The sequence below is a fragment of the Diabrotica virgifera genome, chromosome 10 (genome assembly GCF_917563875.1).
Source record: "Diabrotica virgifera virgifera chromosome 10, PGI_DIABVI_V3a".
NCBI lineage: Eukaryota > Metazoa > Arthropoda > Insecta > Coleoptera > Chrysomelidae > Diabrotica > Diabrotica virgifera.
This window is the reverse complement of record NC_065452.1, coordinates 93,610,228-93,628,461: the sequence shown is the minus strand read 5'-3', so window position 1 is coordinate 93,628,461 and position 18,234 is coordinate 93,610,228. Positions and strand designations below refer to the sequence as shown.

The 18,234-nt window shown below is 33.8% G+C and overlaps 1 protein-coding gene across 1 annotated transcript in view; it reads left to right on the top strand.

Annotated features, from left to right (window-relative positions):
* LOC114333324 (forkhead box protein P1) overlaps positions 1 to 18,234 on the top strand; it is a 1,033,408-nt gene that overhangs the window by 610,644 nt on the left and 404,530 nt on the right. The window contains exon 3 of the mRNA XM_050641264.1: positions 10,448 to 10,567. Coding sequence (XP_050497221.1) covers positions 10,448 to 10,567 — 120 coding nt within the window. The remainder of the gene's footprint in view (positions 1 to 10,447; positions 10,568 to 18,234) is intronic.

Genomic DNA, 18,234 nt, shown 5'->3' with positions numbered 1-18,234 from the left:
TTAATGTTTATTTAAAAAAATTCCTGACGCCGTGGTATTAAGCGATTTTAATTTTGCAAAATTGAAAATGAAAGGTACAGTGCACTTCTATATGCAAAAAAATTTTCAACTTGCTATCTGCTTTATTTTCAGTCCTGTAACATTTTGAAAACATGCATTTTTTTACGAAAGCTGGATTGCAAAATTTATTTTGCAAAATCTATTGAACCGATCTTAATGAAATTTACAGTATTGTTTTACTGTATCATAAAATTTTTCAGGGTGAAATATGAAGGTCCTAAGTGTAGCATAAATAATTGAAAAACGTAAAATGCGAATACTTGTTTTGTATATTTTTTTTCAAAATTATTGCTATTTTGCAACAAGGGTGACTACTTCTTAAATTTTTAACTAATTCTATATTGTAGGAAATTTAATAACGCAACTTTTATGTCAGTACAGCTTTTCTCAGAAATGAATACTTTTAAAGTTATAATCAAAAAACCAAGAAAAAAATTGAATTTTTCCTTAATTTTTTGACATTTTGATTATTTAAACAATGTTCCGGACCTTTTTGAGAGGGAGGATAACTCAAATATTATTATTTGATTTATTTTCAAACAATTTCTGCAAAAAAATTTGAGTCACCTCTCAACGTCCAAATGTACTAATATTTTTACAGATGCGTCCTGGTCTAAATGTAATGTAGTGTCTCCTTAATGTAGGGTCCTGGCTTGTTCTAGGATCTTCCGCCATTCTGTTCTGTTCCTTGCTTTGTTCTTCCAGTGGGTAATCTCAAGTGATTTCAGATCTTGTTCCACTTGTTCCATGTATCTAAGTTTGGGTCTTCCCTTTGACCTTCTCCCTACTGGTGTTTGCTTCATTATATGTTTTGGTGTTTCGGTCTCCAACATTCGTTTAACATGGCCCATCCAGCGCAGACGTCCGATCTTTTTGGATGTTATGACGTCGGGTTCGTTGTATGCTGCGTATAGTTCAAAATTATAACTTCTGCGCCATACGTCATTTTCTTTCACCCCCTTATATATGTGTCTAAGGATTTTTCCTTCAAACGTACCTAATAAGTTCTCATCGCTTTTCGACAGTGTCCATGTCTCTGATCCATATATAAGGACGGGTTTTATCAGGGTTTGGTATATTTTGCATTTGGTTTTTCTCGTGATGTTGTTAGATCTTAGATGTTTAATGAGTCCATTATATGTTTTATTAGCAATATGTATTCTTCTCTTAACTTCTTCGCTGACATTGTTATCTGCGGTAACTAGTGAACCTAGATATGCAAAATTTTTTACGCTTTCGATGTTATTGTCTCCTATTGCCAGATTCTGTAGGTTTCTTTGGCCTGTCGATTTGCTGGCCTTCATGTGTTTGATTTTTATTTCATTAATATCTAGGCCACTGTTTTGTGCCGCTCTTTCTATAGCATTAAATGCTTCTATCATTTCTCTTTTGCTTGTAGGTATGATATCAACATCATCTGCAAATGCAAATATTTGTACACTTTTTGTTATTATTGTTCTTCTGGTGTTGACTTTTGACTCTCTAATTATTTTCTCTAATGTGATGTTGAATAGAATACAGGATAGGGCATCTCTCTGTCGTAGGCCCGTTCTAACATGGATTGTATCTGTTAGAGCGTTTTAATTCGAACCCTGCTTTGTACTTTAAGTGTTTCTTTTAGTATATCAATGAGATGAGTTGGAATATTTCTTTCAGGGCTTTGATCAAAAATTCTCGATGGATACTATCATAGGCACTCTCAAAGTCAATGAAGAAATGATGTGTTTCTATATTAAATTCACTAGTCTTTTCCAAGATTTGTCTCAAAACGAAGATCTGATCTATTGTGGACTTCTGCCTGCAGAAACCACATTGACATCCCCCAATTATTTGTTCCGCATATGGTCTCAATCGCTCATACACAATATTTGACAGTATTTTATATGGCACAGTCAGTAGCGTTATTGCCCGGTAGTTTTTACATTGAAGCTGATCTCCCTTTTTATGTAGTGGAATGATTACTCCGGTATTCCAGTCTTGTGGCATTTGTTTATTATTCCATATATTCCATATGTTCACAATCCAGGTGACTTGTTGTTTTTTAGTCTGGTAACTGTTTCTTGCATTTCACCTACTGAAGGGGGGGGGGGTTGTTTCTCTGGTATCCGTTTGATCCAGTATAATTGCATCGTATAGTGGATCTCCGTTTTGTTCAAACTGTTCTTGGAATAATTCAGTCCATCTTTGCAGTATTTCACTCTGTTGAGTTACTATATCTCTAACTAAACTATACTATCAAATTATTGGAGTAACCCATTCTTCTTTACTAGACGCAAAATTCTTCAAATGTCTTTCATGAGGCTCTGGGCGGAATTCAGTTCAATTACTCTTAGTGTTCGTAAAATCGCCGTCTTAATTGTTCCTTATCTTGGGCTTCCCAGCCTCCATGATAAACTTTCCTAGACAGTAAATCCTGTATTGGGTGTTTTGGTAAAAGGAATGTTGTGTTGTAGAAGCCATTTTTTATTATCTCTTGAGTAATAGTACGTCTGAAGGCATTGCGCTTCAGAGTATTTTTGGGGTACCACTTGCGTCTCTTTCGATATTAAAGACCATTCCATCTCAATTCCAATGATATTGTACTCTTAGAAGATCTGTATTGACAAGCCGCCAATCTTCTAGTTTCCATTCCAGGCAGGAAATGAATTTTGTGCCAAACTTTTAGGACATACGTTAGGTTACTACGGATCTAATTAATGTCGTGTAGATTGTCATTTTTGATCTTTTGTCTAATAAGTTCGATGTCATTAATCTTTTATTAGCATAGTATGTACGACTCCCACTGGAAATACGTGAATTAATTTCGCTACTTACGGAATTCTTTTGGTTGATTTCTGTGCACAAATATGTGAAGACACGTTCGATGGTATAGTTATCTATTGTGATGTTATTTTTGTCATGTGTTTTTTTTGGCGGTCATGTAGTTGCCCTCTTTTTCATACCTCGGGGTCAGTTTCTTTGAACACTTCCATTAGTCGTTGCTTGCCTCTACTAATAATATATACATCATCTGCATATGTAATAATTTGTACTGATTTGGTAATTTTTATGGGCTATTACATTAATTTTTCTGATGACTGCGTCAACAGCTAGTTTGAACAGAATGTTGATAGTGCTTCTCCCTATCTCACTTTCACGTTTATGTCAAAAAGAGAAGTCAGTTCTCCATCTACTCTAATGGCGACTTTTGAACCCTGCCCTTTATTAGTGGGAATATATTATCTGTAGTGGCTCCATTTGATCTGAGTTTATTTTGATGTTCATCGACTAGATTCTCTGAGTATTTTAACAGTCTATTATAGATACTACTAGAAAGAATTTTATATACTACATTTAGCAATGCAATTGGCCTATAATTCTGGCATTCCTTCTTATCTCTTTTCGTATATATAAGCTGTATAATGTCAACTGCCCATTCCTCGGGTACTTGCTCCTTGGTCCATGTTAAGATTGTTATATAATGAGACCCCAGAATTCGACTCCTCTATGTTTTAATATTTAATTCTGCCGAAATTCCATCTTTCTCTGGCTCTTTATTGTCTTTTAATTTCTTTACTGTCTGAACTACTTCTTCATAAATCGGGATTTTCAATGTGGTGCTCTGCCGTATAATATAGTGTCTCGTTTTGTTCCTTTTCGTTGTCTACGTTTGCATGTTTTGCTTTTCTGTTGGTTGCGTGTTTCCTTTTATATAATTTTCTGCTTTCGTATCTGTTGTGATGCTCTAGGATTTCTTGCACTTGTTTTTTCAATGCCTCCCCTTTTTTCTTCTACATTTTCTAGTCGTTTGTATTGTTGTCTTTTTATAAATTTCCATGCTATTGCTGGTTGCTATTTCATTCCGAATTTCTTTACCTTTTGACTTTTCCGACCCCCTTCCTCCTCTACAATGTCTTCCTCTCTGGTTCCGTTAAGTTTTATATAGAGAGCATTTGCAATTTCTGTTGGTTTCTTAACTCTTTTGCCACTGTCGCGATTTTCTGCCACAATTTTGCCTCCACAAGGTAGTGATCTGAGTCAGAGTTCGCCCCGCGATACCTTCTGATGTTAGTTATCTCTGTTGCCCATCTTTTTGAGATGAGGATGTGAAATGTATTCATTTACAAGAACAAACTGAATCATAGCGTATACAGTAATATGAGTCATGAATCATAGTTTTGTATACGCTAAGGGATATACCAGAAAGAACACCAATCAAATGAGTAGATTGTATCCATGAAGACTCAGTTACATGAGCTAGTAACTCCATGAGTGACTAAAACCGAGTACTATCTTTTAGTACTCTCCTTGTGTAAATTGGTGTTTTATATTCCAGTATAGTAAGTAGTAAGTACAGTTCACCAAACATAGCTGAAAGTGTGAAATTCCTATTACCTGCGCGAACAGTGAAGTGAGATACAAACGATTTGGACCGTCAACCGTCAGTGCGAGTGCGAGGTCCGTCGTATGATGAATGCTCATCATGGGCGTGGTTATTTTCACACTTTCAGCTATGTTTGGTGAACTCTACTGACTGCGAGTGTTCATACTAGTCGAGTAAAGAGAAATCAATCCTACTTATTGGAACAGTAGGTTCCTCCACCAATACTATTCCCACGCAATACTCGACTGGATGACGCACTAGCACCGTTGACACCGGTTATTCTAGTAGCTGGTACCAGTGATTAGTTGAGGTGCTAATAACTCTCCGGAGGCGCGTATACATATTAGAAAACAATTTTAGCTTGTAGACGTCACTATCCCTCTGAAATACTCGCCTCCAGTACTTGCCCCGGTAGTGGCTTTGTGGCTCCTTGTGTAAATGAGTGTTTTATATTCCCGTAGAGTACTCGCTGTGAGGCTCTGAGGGTTCATGCCAGCCGAGTAAATAGAAAGCAGACCTGTTTATTGGAACGAGTCGGAACGAGTAGGTTCTCCCACCAATACTTCTCCAACGCAATACTTGACTGTATTTGTATGACATGACCCACTAGCATCGTAGAGACCGGTTACACACTTCGACTAGCTGATACCAGTTCTCATCTTTGAAATAAAATATGCGAAAAACCTCGACTACTGAAAATTGCAGTAAGCCGACTGGCGTCTACACATTAAAAAACGATTTTACCCTGTAGATGTCACTATCCCTGTAAAACACTCGCCTTCAGTACTCACTTCAGTTCAGTAACTCGTATTAGTTATTAGCGTCGCGTCGTGTAAATAAGCTTTTTTAAGCATTGTCTTGAAGACAGGCCTAAAATCGAAAACCATAAAATAATATCCAACGGAAAAGGCGGCGAAAAACAGGCAAAACGCAAAACTCTATCTATTGGAAATATAACTCTCCGTTTGCAGTTCGTAGTTCGCGTTACTTTACGGTCAGTTTGAAGGGATTTCGGATTTAGTGTTTATCTTGCGGACATTCAGCGAACAGAAAATGCGATGCGATGATGCTGACTTAGATCTGATTATTTTTATATATGCCTCCTGCTTAGCGGCATAAACTGTCGATTAAGCTAGTTTTCTTTTTTTATAACCCTTGCATATTATTACTCCACTGAACAAATTATTCTTTTTGTTATTATGCTTATTTTCTAAGTCAAAATATTCCTTTTTATATTTAAATATCTATATAATATACTGTGAGGTATAAGTTAGGGATATAGAAAATTATGCTCATTTTCATAGTTGATTTTTTCGTGAACAGATTAACGGATCCCGCTAATTTTTTTTACTATTTTAGATTTTTCTTTAGTGTTTACACAGTTGTGCAAAGGTTTACTCAAACTTTTTTTTTGTACTTATATCGAGTGAAAGAAAAGAAATGTTTTTCTTATGTTAAGTTTGAGACACCTTGTAGGGAGGACGAGGTACAAATCTGAGTATACTGTTATGATCTGCTTTCTATTACTTTTATATTAATTATTATTTACTTGATCAATTATTTAATTAACGCAAATCATACATAAAAATTAAGAAAGAATCTAAGGGTGCCTTTTTATAATTAAAAAAAAATGTCTAAATTATCTCATGTTATACTTATCTTCTCTCGTGGCTTCAGTATCTCTTAGTTGATCCTTATCGGGATAAAATAGGAAAAGGAAATAAATAGAAAAATCGTAAATAAAAACATACAATTACCTTTATTATCAAAAGCAATGTTCTGTAAATTTATCAATTAAATTCTGTGAGCATAACTGTCCAAAAGAAACTTTTACCATATAAATTAATCTAATTTAAACAAATATTTATCACTTTGTTCTTGATACCATTAATAAACCCAGCTAAACAAACAAATTTGGTATTCGCAAAATTACTTATACTTCCTATTAAATTTTTGAAATGTTGGAATCTTAAATTCATATGCTTTTACGTAAAAAAATTAACTTCTGATTATAAAAAAAAATCTATCACATAGGTTATTGACTGACCTTTTTGATTCACACACAATGATGTCTCCTCTTGACCCAAACAGCTCCTCCTTGTTGATTATGTTAGGCTACCAATCAAAGCCCTCTCCGTTCTCAGCAAACAATCCAGCAGGATACCAGCAACTATTTCTCCAAAACACAAGCCAGGCTTCCTTTGACCAGGACTTGTTCAATAAACTCCAAATCTCTCTCCTCTCTTTCTCTCAACAATAATCTCCTGAGACCCAAGTATCTTTTTTACTTCGTGTCACAAATAATTTTAATAACGATAATTCTTGTAATTTACTCTCTTGGACTTTACAGAATCAAAGAGGTATTTCTTCTCGATTTGATTTGTCTCTCGTTCCACTTTTCAGCTACTCTCACTTATCAAACACAACCACTAGTACTTGCTTCTGAACTACTCACGAAAACTTTTGACTGCTCCTCTCGGCTGCCGGTAACACAATAATCCCTCTTTCCAAAACTATCTGAAAATTCAACCTTCTCTCCTTCCCATTCCAAATTGCCCAACCAATCAGACATTTCTTCTTCCCCCTTCTTTTTTTCATTCGAAACACCCACTCATACTTTCAAAAATATTCCTACCATCATACTAATTACTTTCGGGAAATTCTACAAAATTTACTCGGGGTTAAACAAAAAGATTTTCCAAACTTTCTTTACCTTAATTTTCTAAGAACTAATTACCTATGGCTTCTATATTTCCCGTAATAAACAATCGGTTTAAAATACTAATCCTAAATAACTTTCACTTCACTTTTATTTACAAAAATGTTTTTAATATTCTTCATGAAAAAATTCATTAAGGAGAAACCACTTTGCGTTGAAAGCTAACTTCTAATAAATATTTACAAATCAATATACAGGGTGTATCAAATTTATGTGCCCGCGTTATATTAAAAAATTAAAATTTTTATTCTATCTTTGATTGATAAATTGAAACACAATAATACATACATCAGAATAGTATTGTAGTCTTATTTTTTGTGAACATTTTGTTTTTTGAATGTACCTGATATCCTTTTAAACAAAGAAAATAGGCGGTTTTACTCTATAATATCTATGTGTTTTAACTGAAATAAAACTAAATTAACAATAAAAAATAACCGTAAACAAAACTTTAAAAATAGAAAGGCAAATAACGTAAACAGTTCTCATCGACACCTATAATGCTGGCCACTCACTTACGGATATCGAAGAGGCAGGGCGACTGACAGGCGGTTAATTGAAGCCAAAATCACCACATACACGCAGTTTTCGTAAAGGCGTTGGCACGCTCGATCACAAAACTGCATGTGTCTGGCGTCTCAACTGCAGTTCATTAACTGAACTACTCAAATAACGGCCTTCAGTCCTGGCCTGCATGCCATGGCCTCTTCGATATCTGTAAGTGAGTGGCCAGCATAAGAGTTATTTGTTGACCAGGTAAGCGGTATGCACTGCGCAACATAAGAGAGACGAGATTGTTTAGTGGAGGCTGTATGATGTCTTGGGGTGGAATTTTCTTGAGAGTGAGTACGGATTTGGTGTCTACGTGAAGACTTTTTAAATAGCGAGGGGTACATTACAAACATTTTTTTCTTTGTACACCCTTTTCCTTTCGCACTATATATAGGAAATAATTCCATCTTAGTGGTATGATGAGACATGGCCACCTCACGTATCGCATATCGTCAGTTAAAAAATATTAAAGAATAAAACCGTCTAGTTTATTTGTTATTAAAAATATCAGAAAAATAAAAAAATGTTCACAAAATACCTTTGTACCTTTTCCTCACTACAGGGTGTCTCAAACTTTTGTTTCGGTTAAAACATATATGTTAAACTACAAAACCGTATAGTTTCTTTGTTTCTAAAGATATCAGGCACATTAAAATAAATGTTCACAAAATATAAGACTAAAATACGATTCCGATGTATACTCAGATTTGTACCTCGTCCTGCCTATAGGGTGTCTCGAACTTAACATAAGAAAACTTTTCTTTCACCCTGTATAAGTATACAAAAGAAGTTTGATTAAATCTTTGCACAACTGTGTAAATACTAAAGAAAAATCTAAAATAATAATAGAAAATTAGCGGAATCCGTTAATATGTTCACGAAAAAATCAACTATGAAAATGAACATAATTTTCTATATGCCTAATTTATGCCTCACAGTGTAGATATTTTATTTTCTAATTAATTTCTGTTTTGGTTTTGCAATTATTAAATTTTACACGGATTTTTGTTTATTACTGGACGAAATAGGATTTTCGTTTCATGTTAATCTTTACTTTAGCAGTCTTCAAGCTCCAGATTTGCTCTATACGCGTTTCGAAGTATTCACCTCTCATAAGGAGCACTGTGTTGGCTTAAACTGAAATGAAATGCCCTCAACTATGCAGCCGTTAAGGCGAATTTAGACTTATTTACTTTACATGTACACTGCGGATGATAGATGAATAGTGAAAGTGTATATTGAAAAGGTCAGCAACTTACATTTTCACTGACGGAATTCATTTCACAGTCTTTTCAAAATGGCGAGTAGTCCTGGCGTGGAGTTAATAAGTAAAGCATTACTAGAAGAATGTCGAAAATTAGAAAAAAAATCAGGGAGTTTGCCTCTTTCAACCACAATAAACGAGGAGTATAAACATCAGCGCTTTCTGCTCCACTATTTTCTGACTTCCTAATTTTTGCTAACTCAACAATAATAGCGAGTGTGAATAATTTTTATTTTTGATTTTATGTCGCCTATATTATTTAATCCAGATACCTGTAGCTATTTAAGTAGGGACCGGTTTGCATTTTCACAAAAAATATTTATTTTATGGTAGTCATCAGATTTATTATTCCACAGGCACTCATGATTACCATATATTTCTAGAAATATATGCATGTGTTCATCTTTCCACTGAAAAGTCATTTTACGTAGGTATCAAAATATATATTTATGACAAAAATACCGAAAAAAAACAAGTTTACACTCTACACTAGTAGTTCATTGTGGAAGAATCATCCAACCATTTCATCAAAAGTAGGAACACCTTCTACTTTGTTCACTGTTTACTTTGGATGTGTATCTTGGATGAAATGTAGATGAAGAGTATGTTTATACCTTTCATTGCAGATGAATCATCCACAGTGTACATCTAAAGTGAATAGTCTAAATTCGCCTATATAGTAACGTAACAGGCGCGAGTACTCTATTATCGACCTCTATAGGCAGAACGAGAATAAAGATATAGCAACGAGAAGTCAGAATATTATTATTTGATGATATATCTACAGTTTAGCCTTGAAAAATACCCATTTGCACTCTTTGCGTAGAGAGAGAACGTTGAAACGGAAGTAGACGATTGCATTTCTTTTCAATTCAAGCATTTCGTTTCAGTTTATTACCACAAATGCTTCTGATGAGAGGTGAATACTTCCAAACACATGTAGAGCAAAGGTGGACCTTGAATTAAAAATGCAATCGTAAAAGGTGGTGTTTTTCAAAAGTAAACTCTAGATGCATTTTCGGAGTAAAACGTTATCCCTAAAATCGTCCAATAACTTCAAGTAAGCTTGGATTTGCAATTCACCTAATTCGCTATCGAAGAGAAAGAAGTCTTCTGACTTCTCGTTGCGCCATATAGAGGTATCATTACTAGCATACTCAGGCCTGTTATGTTACTATAACAGCTATAAAGCTGAGATCATAGCCTGAGCTACCACAAGTTCTCCTCATGAGAGGTGAATACTTCGAAACCCACGTAGGGCAATGGGGAGCTTGAATTGAAAAGACATACAATCGTCTACATCGTAATAAAATACTGGCCCAAAATAGGCATTTCAATGGTAATGATACCAATTTAAGACGATGTCCTGTAAATACGGACGTCTTTAGATGTGTTCAATACATATATATATATATATATCAGATACAATTTTATAATGCTTAATTTTGTTGGACGTATTCATATAATTAATTATTTATATTTTTTTCAGGATGATGGAACTATGGACCACGATATAGATGGGGATGGTGTTATTAATCTGTCTACATCACAAAGACCATCTGCAGCAACGACTCCAAATATTATTGTGCACTCTACAAATACCGAACAGGTAACTTCACTTTTTAAATAATTTTCAAAGCATGTCAATGTATATCAACAAATAAAACGACCATAGGTGTCTAATGGGCTACTCTGAAAAGTTCATTTGATGTACATCTGTACCATTATTTCAGGTTGCGCAGCTACGATATTCTACGTCCCCCTGTGCTTCTTTTTCCTTGAATCTTATCCTGCATAATCAATTGGAGCTAGTTACATCTCTTTCCACGTGTAATATGTCGTAGATATTCCAATTTTCTTATTTTGATTTGATTAAAAATTTCCATTGTTTATCCATCGTTCTCAGAACCTCTCTGTTCGATTCCAGTTTTTTCATTGATGCCGCATTCAAGGCCAAGCTTCCATTTCATATAACAAAGCCGAGAAAGTGTAGCACCGAACCAATCTTACTCTTAGCTCAAACTTGGAATCTGTTGTGCAGAGGAGCACTCTTCGAATTTTGTTAAACTTCGCTCTAGTCTTTTCTATTTTGATTTGCTGGAAGTAAAGATTTGTGGAGTTGATCATTCTTCCACGATATTTATACATATTGGTCTACTCGTTCGACATTGGTTCCGTTTATGAAAAGATTCTCGTTATTTGTTTAAGTTTTCGATATTCTCATAAATTTTGACCGTTTACTGTTAGACGGTCCATACTCCGCTATTCTGGTCACCAGCCTTTGAAGATCTTTAATATTTTTTCTAAGATGACAATGTCATCCGCATATTTAATGTTATTAATGGGAACTTCATTTACCTTTATTCCAGCTATTTCACCCTCAAGAGAGGAATTTAGGAACTCTGCCGAGTAGACATTAAAAAGGATTGGCGACAATCGGCATACTTGTCTCACCCCATATCTGATATTTCAATTTCCTCCGACAGCTGTTTGTTAATACGTACTTTTACTCACTGCTTATGCTTATAGTATAAATTCGATATGATACTGAGGTCATTATAGTTATAGTCTATCTTCTTTGATTTCAGGACATTTATTAAATGTTCGTGTCACGCTTCATCGAATGCTTTATTAAGTCTAGATTGACGTCGGGGCACCTTTTTATTAGTATTTTAAGTGAAGAAAGAGCTTCACACGTTCTTAGGCCTTTGTCAAACCCAAATTGCTTATCAATAATGTCAATGTCCAGTTTATAATATATACGGTTATGGATGACTTTCAGTAGCAAGTTTAGCACATAGGACATGAAGTTAATGGTGTGGTAATCGCCGCATTTCTTTTGCATTTTCGGGTTGATAAATAAAGATCGACGTTAACTATTCTTTGGCTAATATGCCTGTGGATTCGAGTTTGTTACTTATGTTTGTTACTAATTTTATCAATCTAATATCTCTGATCAATTCTGGAAAGTTAATTCTAGGAAATTAGCGTGTTAATTTCCCCAAAAAAGACTAAATGCATGGTTATAACAGTAAATCTAATAAGTTGTAAATTAGAGCTGGACGGTCAAATAATAGAACAAGTCATGTAGTTTAAATATCTAGGCATCACACTATCTAGCTACGGAAAGCTCGAAGTAGAAGTAGAAGATCAGGTGAATAAAGCAAACAGAGCCGCATGTTGCTTGAATGAAACAATATGGAGAAATAAAAACATCGGAAAAGAAGTGAAAGGCAGAATTTACAAAACAGTCATCAGACGAATAATGACGTACGCGGCAGAAACACGACCTGATACAGAAAGGACAAAAAGAATGCTAGAAACAGCAGAGATGAAAACACTTCGAAAAATCGATGGTAAGACACTATGGGATAGAGCTAGAAGTGCAGATATACGACGGAGATGCAAGGTGGGCAACATTAATAACTGGGTAAAAAACAGAAGAGTGGAATAGAATGACCACGAATAAGCCGAATGCCAACAAATAGAGTAGTAAGGTCGGCGAGAGACGGTTCCCCAATAGGAAGATGATCAGTGGGAAGACCACAAAAAAATAGAGCTTCACGATACGATACAATATCGATACTTTTTAAGTATTGAGTATTGTATTGGTTATGCCAATGAAGTACACGATATCGATACATTACTCGATAAAATATCGACATAAAAATGAATATTAAATATAATAATCCTTGATTATTATATTTATACAGGGTGAGTCATAACTATAGGGACATAGACTAAGGACAGGTTATTTGGACCAAAATATGGCTATTGGGCCAAATATGCCTTAATAAAATGTTGCTGAGAAAAAAGATACAGAGTGTTACAGTTAATTTTTGTTTTTCGTTTTTTGCTAATAGTTTCCCTGTATATTTATAAATTGCTATCAAAATTGGCACAGAGGCATAATCTTAGACAAGAAATAGTATTTTATCTACAATTTTACGTTTTGTCATAGAGGGCGCCACGTGGATCATTCCTGATGATCAAATTGAGTCTAAACTTTTTCTGATGAAACTTCTTAGTAATTTTTATTAGAAAATATGACGTAAATATCATTTTTACGTAAAATTGGTACTCTTGTTTAAACATGATAATTTCAACCGTTTTCGATAAAAACGCAATTGAAGATTTCAGGAACTCAGAAGGGGATATCAAATACCAAACTAATAAACAAAGTTGCAACTGAAATGATTGTGACGAGGCATTTCAATCAAAAAAGTAATGATTACTTTTAAAAAATGCAACACTACACTACACTGTCACATCAAAAATAATTTACTCTGAACCTGAACAAATGACATTTACCAACAACAATTATCTGACAGTCCAAAGCATACTTTTAATAAATGAAATAATATTTGAAATCCTTTTTTAAGACTCTAAGCAGTTCGACTGCGTTTTTATCGAAAACGGTTGAAATTATCATGTTTAAACAAGAGTACCAATGTTACGTAAAAATTATGATTACGTCATATTTTCTAATAAAAATTACTAAAAAGTTTCATCAGAAAAAAAGTTTAGACTCAATTTTATCATCAGGAATGATCCACGTGGCGCTCTCTATGACAAAACGTAAAATTGTAGATAAAATACTATTTCTTGTCTAAGATTATGCCTCTGTGCCAATTTTGATAGCAATTTATAAATATACAGGGAAACTATTAGCAAAAAACGAAAAACAAAAATTAACTTTAACACCCTGTATATTTTTTCTCAGCAACATTTTATTAAGGCATATTTGGCCCAATAGCCATCTTTTGGTCCAAATAACCTGTCCTTGGTCTATGTCCCTATAGTTATGACTCACCCTGTATAATAATCAAGTTTATTGCATTGTATACATCTGAGTTGTGTAGGCTCTTTATGCCCAGTTTTGCATGCTTTTCAAATGGACATTATTCTAAAGATATTACGAATATTTCTTATAACTTTAGATTTTTATAAAAATTGAATATGGCTGAATGCTTCTTTGAAAGTCGACTAATACTTACTAATTTTGTATTGTTTAAAAACTACTTTTGAAAAGTTAGGGAAATCCCCGGAGATTCGGAATAAATCGTAATTCAGTATGTGTTGAAAATTATTTTTGCATCATCACTCACTTCCATAATATTGCCACAAATTCCACTTGATAAACAGTGTAATCATAACAGTCATTTACTCACTCTCAACAGTTTTAAGTTCAGGCACACAAGTGTAAAATATTATAACGGATTGCAGATCACTTATACTTTTCTGTAAATAATGATTATCTAAATACCTATCCACAAAGTATAATCAAACAACTGTAGCGTTTTATTATTTTTTTCTCGATATCGATATTTTCAATAATATCGAGGCAAGCGTATCGACAATACAAGAGTATTGTATTAATTTCAGCTAATGAATATCGTATCGACATTAATATTGCCAAGGTATGTATTGTATCGGTATCGTATTGGTTTTCGATAAGATTTCAATACAATATCGATATTTTTATCGAATATCGTGAAGCTCTACAAAAAAAGGTGGAGGAAAAAGTCATGTCTACACAAAAAGAAGAAGACGAAGAAGAATTCTAGAAAGTTATGTAAAAAATATTAATCAGATTTTCTAACACTAAGTAAGGAAAAAAATACCTCGTTTACACTTAAAAAAAAATTCATCAAAGAAAATGTAGTATCAAAATTAAAACCGTTTGACAACAAAAATGACATAACTATTTCAGGGGCGACGGTACCCACAATGTACCTATCACAGAAAAATTGACTGAAAGGAGCAGTGGTACACATTTCACACCGCATTTATATTGATTTTCTCTAATCCTCCCACTTACGGTAAAATTGGCTGTAGCATTTCTGCTCCTGAAGGAGATAATTATAAAGTCATTTATTTATTTAAAGTATTTAATATTAAAATCAATTATTATGAGTTCCTTGAGGGGTAGTTGTAGTAAATAATCAGTTTGATGAGAACATTAGGACTAGGGTAATATAAACTTATTTTTGTACTGATTTTTTTTAAACGCGTATAAAACCGATTTCTACATCCTAGACTACGGTTTGAATGTTCCTCGAATACCGCTGCAAATACCGCCTTTTAATCTGTCTTTTAACTCGAAAATCAATACTCCATCCAACGACTTAGACATGCTAACACCGCGACGATTTCGCCACAGTCACACTCTATCCGAGAGTGACTCTATATCGGGGACATCTGGCCCAAACTCTTTTAATTAAGATGAAAAATCCAAATGCATTAACGCGGCTGACACTGAACGAAGTCGTCGCGAAAGAAAAAAGAACAGACCGAGGTTTGCGTGAGCGGAGAAAAAGACGCAGAAACGAAAAGGCGGCGAATTGTACAGCAGTAGACAGCCCGCAGCCTAGCCGTCTTGATTAGAAAGGACACCACTATCGAGCCTTTATTCCCTATCCCTCTTGCTAATCCTTAGATTTGCCGCCTTTACGGATGCAGACTTTTTGTATCTAGCAGAAACCCATTGACCGAATTTCACGCCTTCTTGAAACAAATAATATCAAAAAAAACTAATATATCTACATTTATTCTAAATATGAAGTCTAATAATTTAATAATAATGAAACAGTTCTTCTATCTAATGTATTTTTTACGTAATTAAACATGATCAAATCACTTGATTTAAAATTACTCTGCTACAAAAAGTTACAATGTTTAGAGGTAACTTATCTATGCCACAACTAGAATGAATTGATTCCCAAAAAAGATTATTTTAAAATATTCTAGGAAGATTTGTAACTAAGTTTTATTAGGTTATGTCTTTTCATAATTGACAAAATTAGCCTTGATCTTGATCTTGTAGGTCACAGCATGTGTATGGTTAAAAAATCTGAGGGTGGTGTTGTTGCCCTAGGAGTACCTATCAAGTTGTGACTGTTTTGTTTGTTATTTTGTGTTATTTATTTGTGTAATCTGTATCTTACTTGTGATTGTGTAACGTAAGTTTTGAAAGACAGACTTGTGTTTATGTATTGTGTGTTGCATATGTATTGTGTATGAGATTTTGGGTCATTTCTGTCCGACTTCCTTTACTCTGCTATTGTTGGTATATTCTTGTTGTTGACTTTTCTTTTAGTATGTGCAACCAGAGCGTGCTATATTTTGCTAATGGGTTTGCTACACATTTTTCTTTGTTTAGTAGGATGAGAAATGCTTATGTGTTAATGTCTGTTTATTTCATGATTATTGATACATATTTCCATTGTACTCTGTGTCCGTTGTCCCACGGATGTTTGCATATTTGGGATATCCCGAAGTGTCTGTTCTTGACGTATGTTTCATGCTCGTTTATGCTGACACTTAGTGGTCTTGCAGTTTTTCCTACACAGAAATTGTTGCATTTACAGGTTCATTTATGAAAGCAGTGTTCTTGTATGTTGTTGGATTTGATTTTGGATATAGCCCAGGGTAATAAGGTTTTTTCCATGACACTTCAACAGCCAGGGTACTAAAGCGTTTTTTCGACAGGTATTACCTATAAGACCAAATTGTAACTATTTCCTGCGTAGTATCTGGCGGCCATTTTTATTTATAAACAATATAGTGTCAAAAAACGCTATTTTTTCCTCTTTTTTTCAAATCAATGGAAAACAGTGAAACTTATGGTTTTTTTAGTGCATGTATCTCCGATAGTATGGAAAAAGCTTTAAAATGGCGTATCACAAAGTTTGATATACTCATTTATTGTTTATAAAATTGTGAAAAAAGTCGAAACTGCAAAACAAATTAATTTCGCAATAACTATTGTAAAAATTAGTGTAGAGCTTTGAAATTTTTGTCAAATGAGAGTTCTTTGATGATTAATATTTGAAAAAAATTTCAGAGCGATTAATTCAATTGTTTAAATTTTATTCAAGTGAATAAAAAATGCATTTATTAGTAATAAATAATTATGCAAAAGTATCGGAAATCTTTCCTTATAAATTTTTTATTTTTTATATAATAAATAAAATATGTTTATTACAATTTTTATCAATTATTATATAAATAACATAACTTGGTAGTTGTACACCTAAAACAGGGTAAAAAAATTGATTTTTTTTTAAAAGGTATTCAAAAATTTATAAGGAAAATTTGACGATACTTTTGCATAATTATTTATTACTAATAGATTTCATTTTTTATTCACTTTTTTTTTAAACCAATTTGAAAGTTTACCTCATGCTCTTTCATTTATCACCTGTAGAATGGTCCTAAAATAATTTTTTCTGACTTGTTACTGCAAAAAAAAGCTCTATGGGATAAACAATTTAATAAAATCTAAACAAATGAATGAATAGCTTTGAAATTTTTATCACATATTAACCTTCGGATGACCAAGGGGGTAAATTTTGACCCCAATGTATGTTTTATTCAATAATATTTAATAATAATTCAAAAATATTTTCAAATTTAAAATCATAATTTTTTTATTTTATTTATTAAGCGCAACAGGCCTTGTAGGCCTAGGGCTAAAATGTTTACATTTCTGATTACATAAATAATATAATGAATAACTTAGTATAACTTACAAAACTTGTAAATTTTATTTAAATACACTTCAGTCTTTTTATACACTCCTTCACCACCTCTCTCCATCTCCTTCTGTCCAATGCTAGTTCTTTCCATCTCTCAATGTTACTTTTCTTCAAGTCTTCATATACACTGTCCTTCCATCTTTTCCTTGGCCTGCCTTTCCTCCTCTTTTGTATTGGTCTTCGTGAGAGTACCATTTTTGGCATTCGTTTACTTCCCATTCTCTCTATGTGCCCCAAGTATCGTATTCTCTGTGCTTTGATCGTCGTCGTAATCGTTGGCTCTTGATATAGTTCTTCCAATTCTTTATTGGTCCTTCTTCTCCACTGACCTTCTATTTTCACACCTGCATATATTGCTCTTTGCATTTTTCTCTCCCATCTTTCTAATAGGTCTGTTTCTGACTTTTTGAGCACCCATGTTTCACTTGCGTATGTTACTGTAGGTCTGATAACAGTCTTATAAATTCTTATTTTTGTTTTTCTTGATACGTATTTGGATTTCAATAATGTGCGTAATGCTCCATATTTTTTATTTCCTTTAGCTATTCTTGCCTTTATCTCCCCTTCTTCATGACCATTTTCATCTATTTTGGCTCCCAGGTAAATAATTTCTTTGGCTCTTTTGAACGAGTATGTTTTTTCTCCATCTATTTGTACTATGATGTTATTCTCTTTTTCTTTTTGGATCTCTCCCATTATCATATACTTTGTCTTTTCTTCATTTATTTTAAGTCCG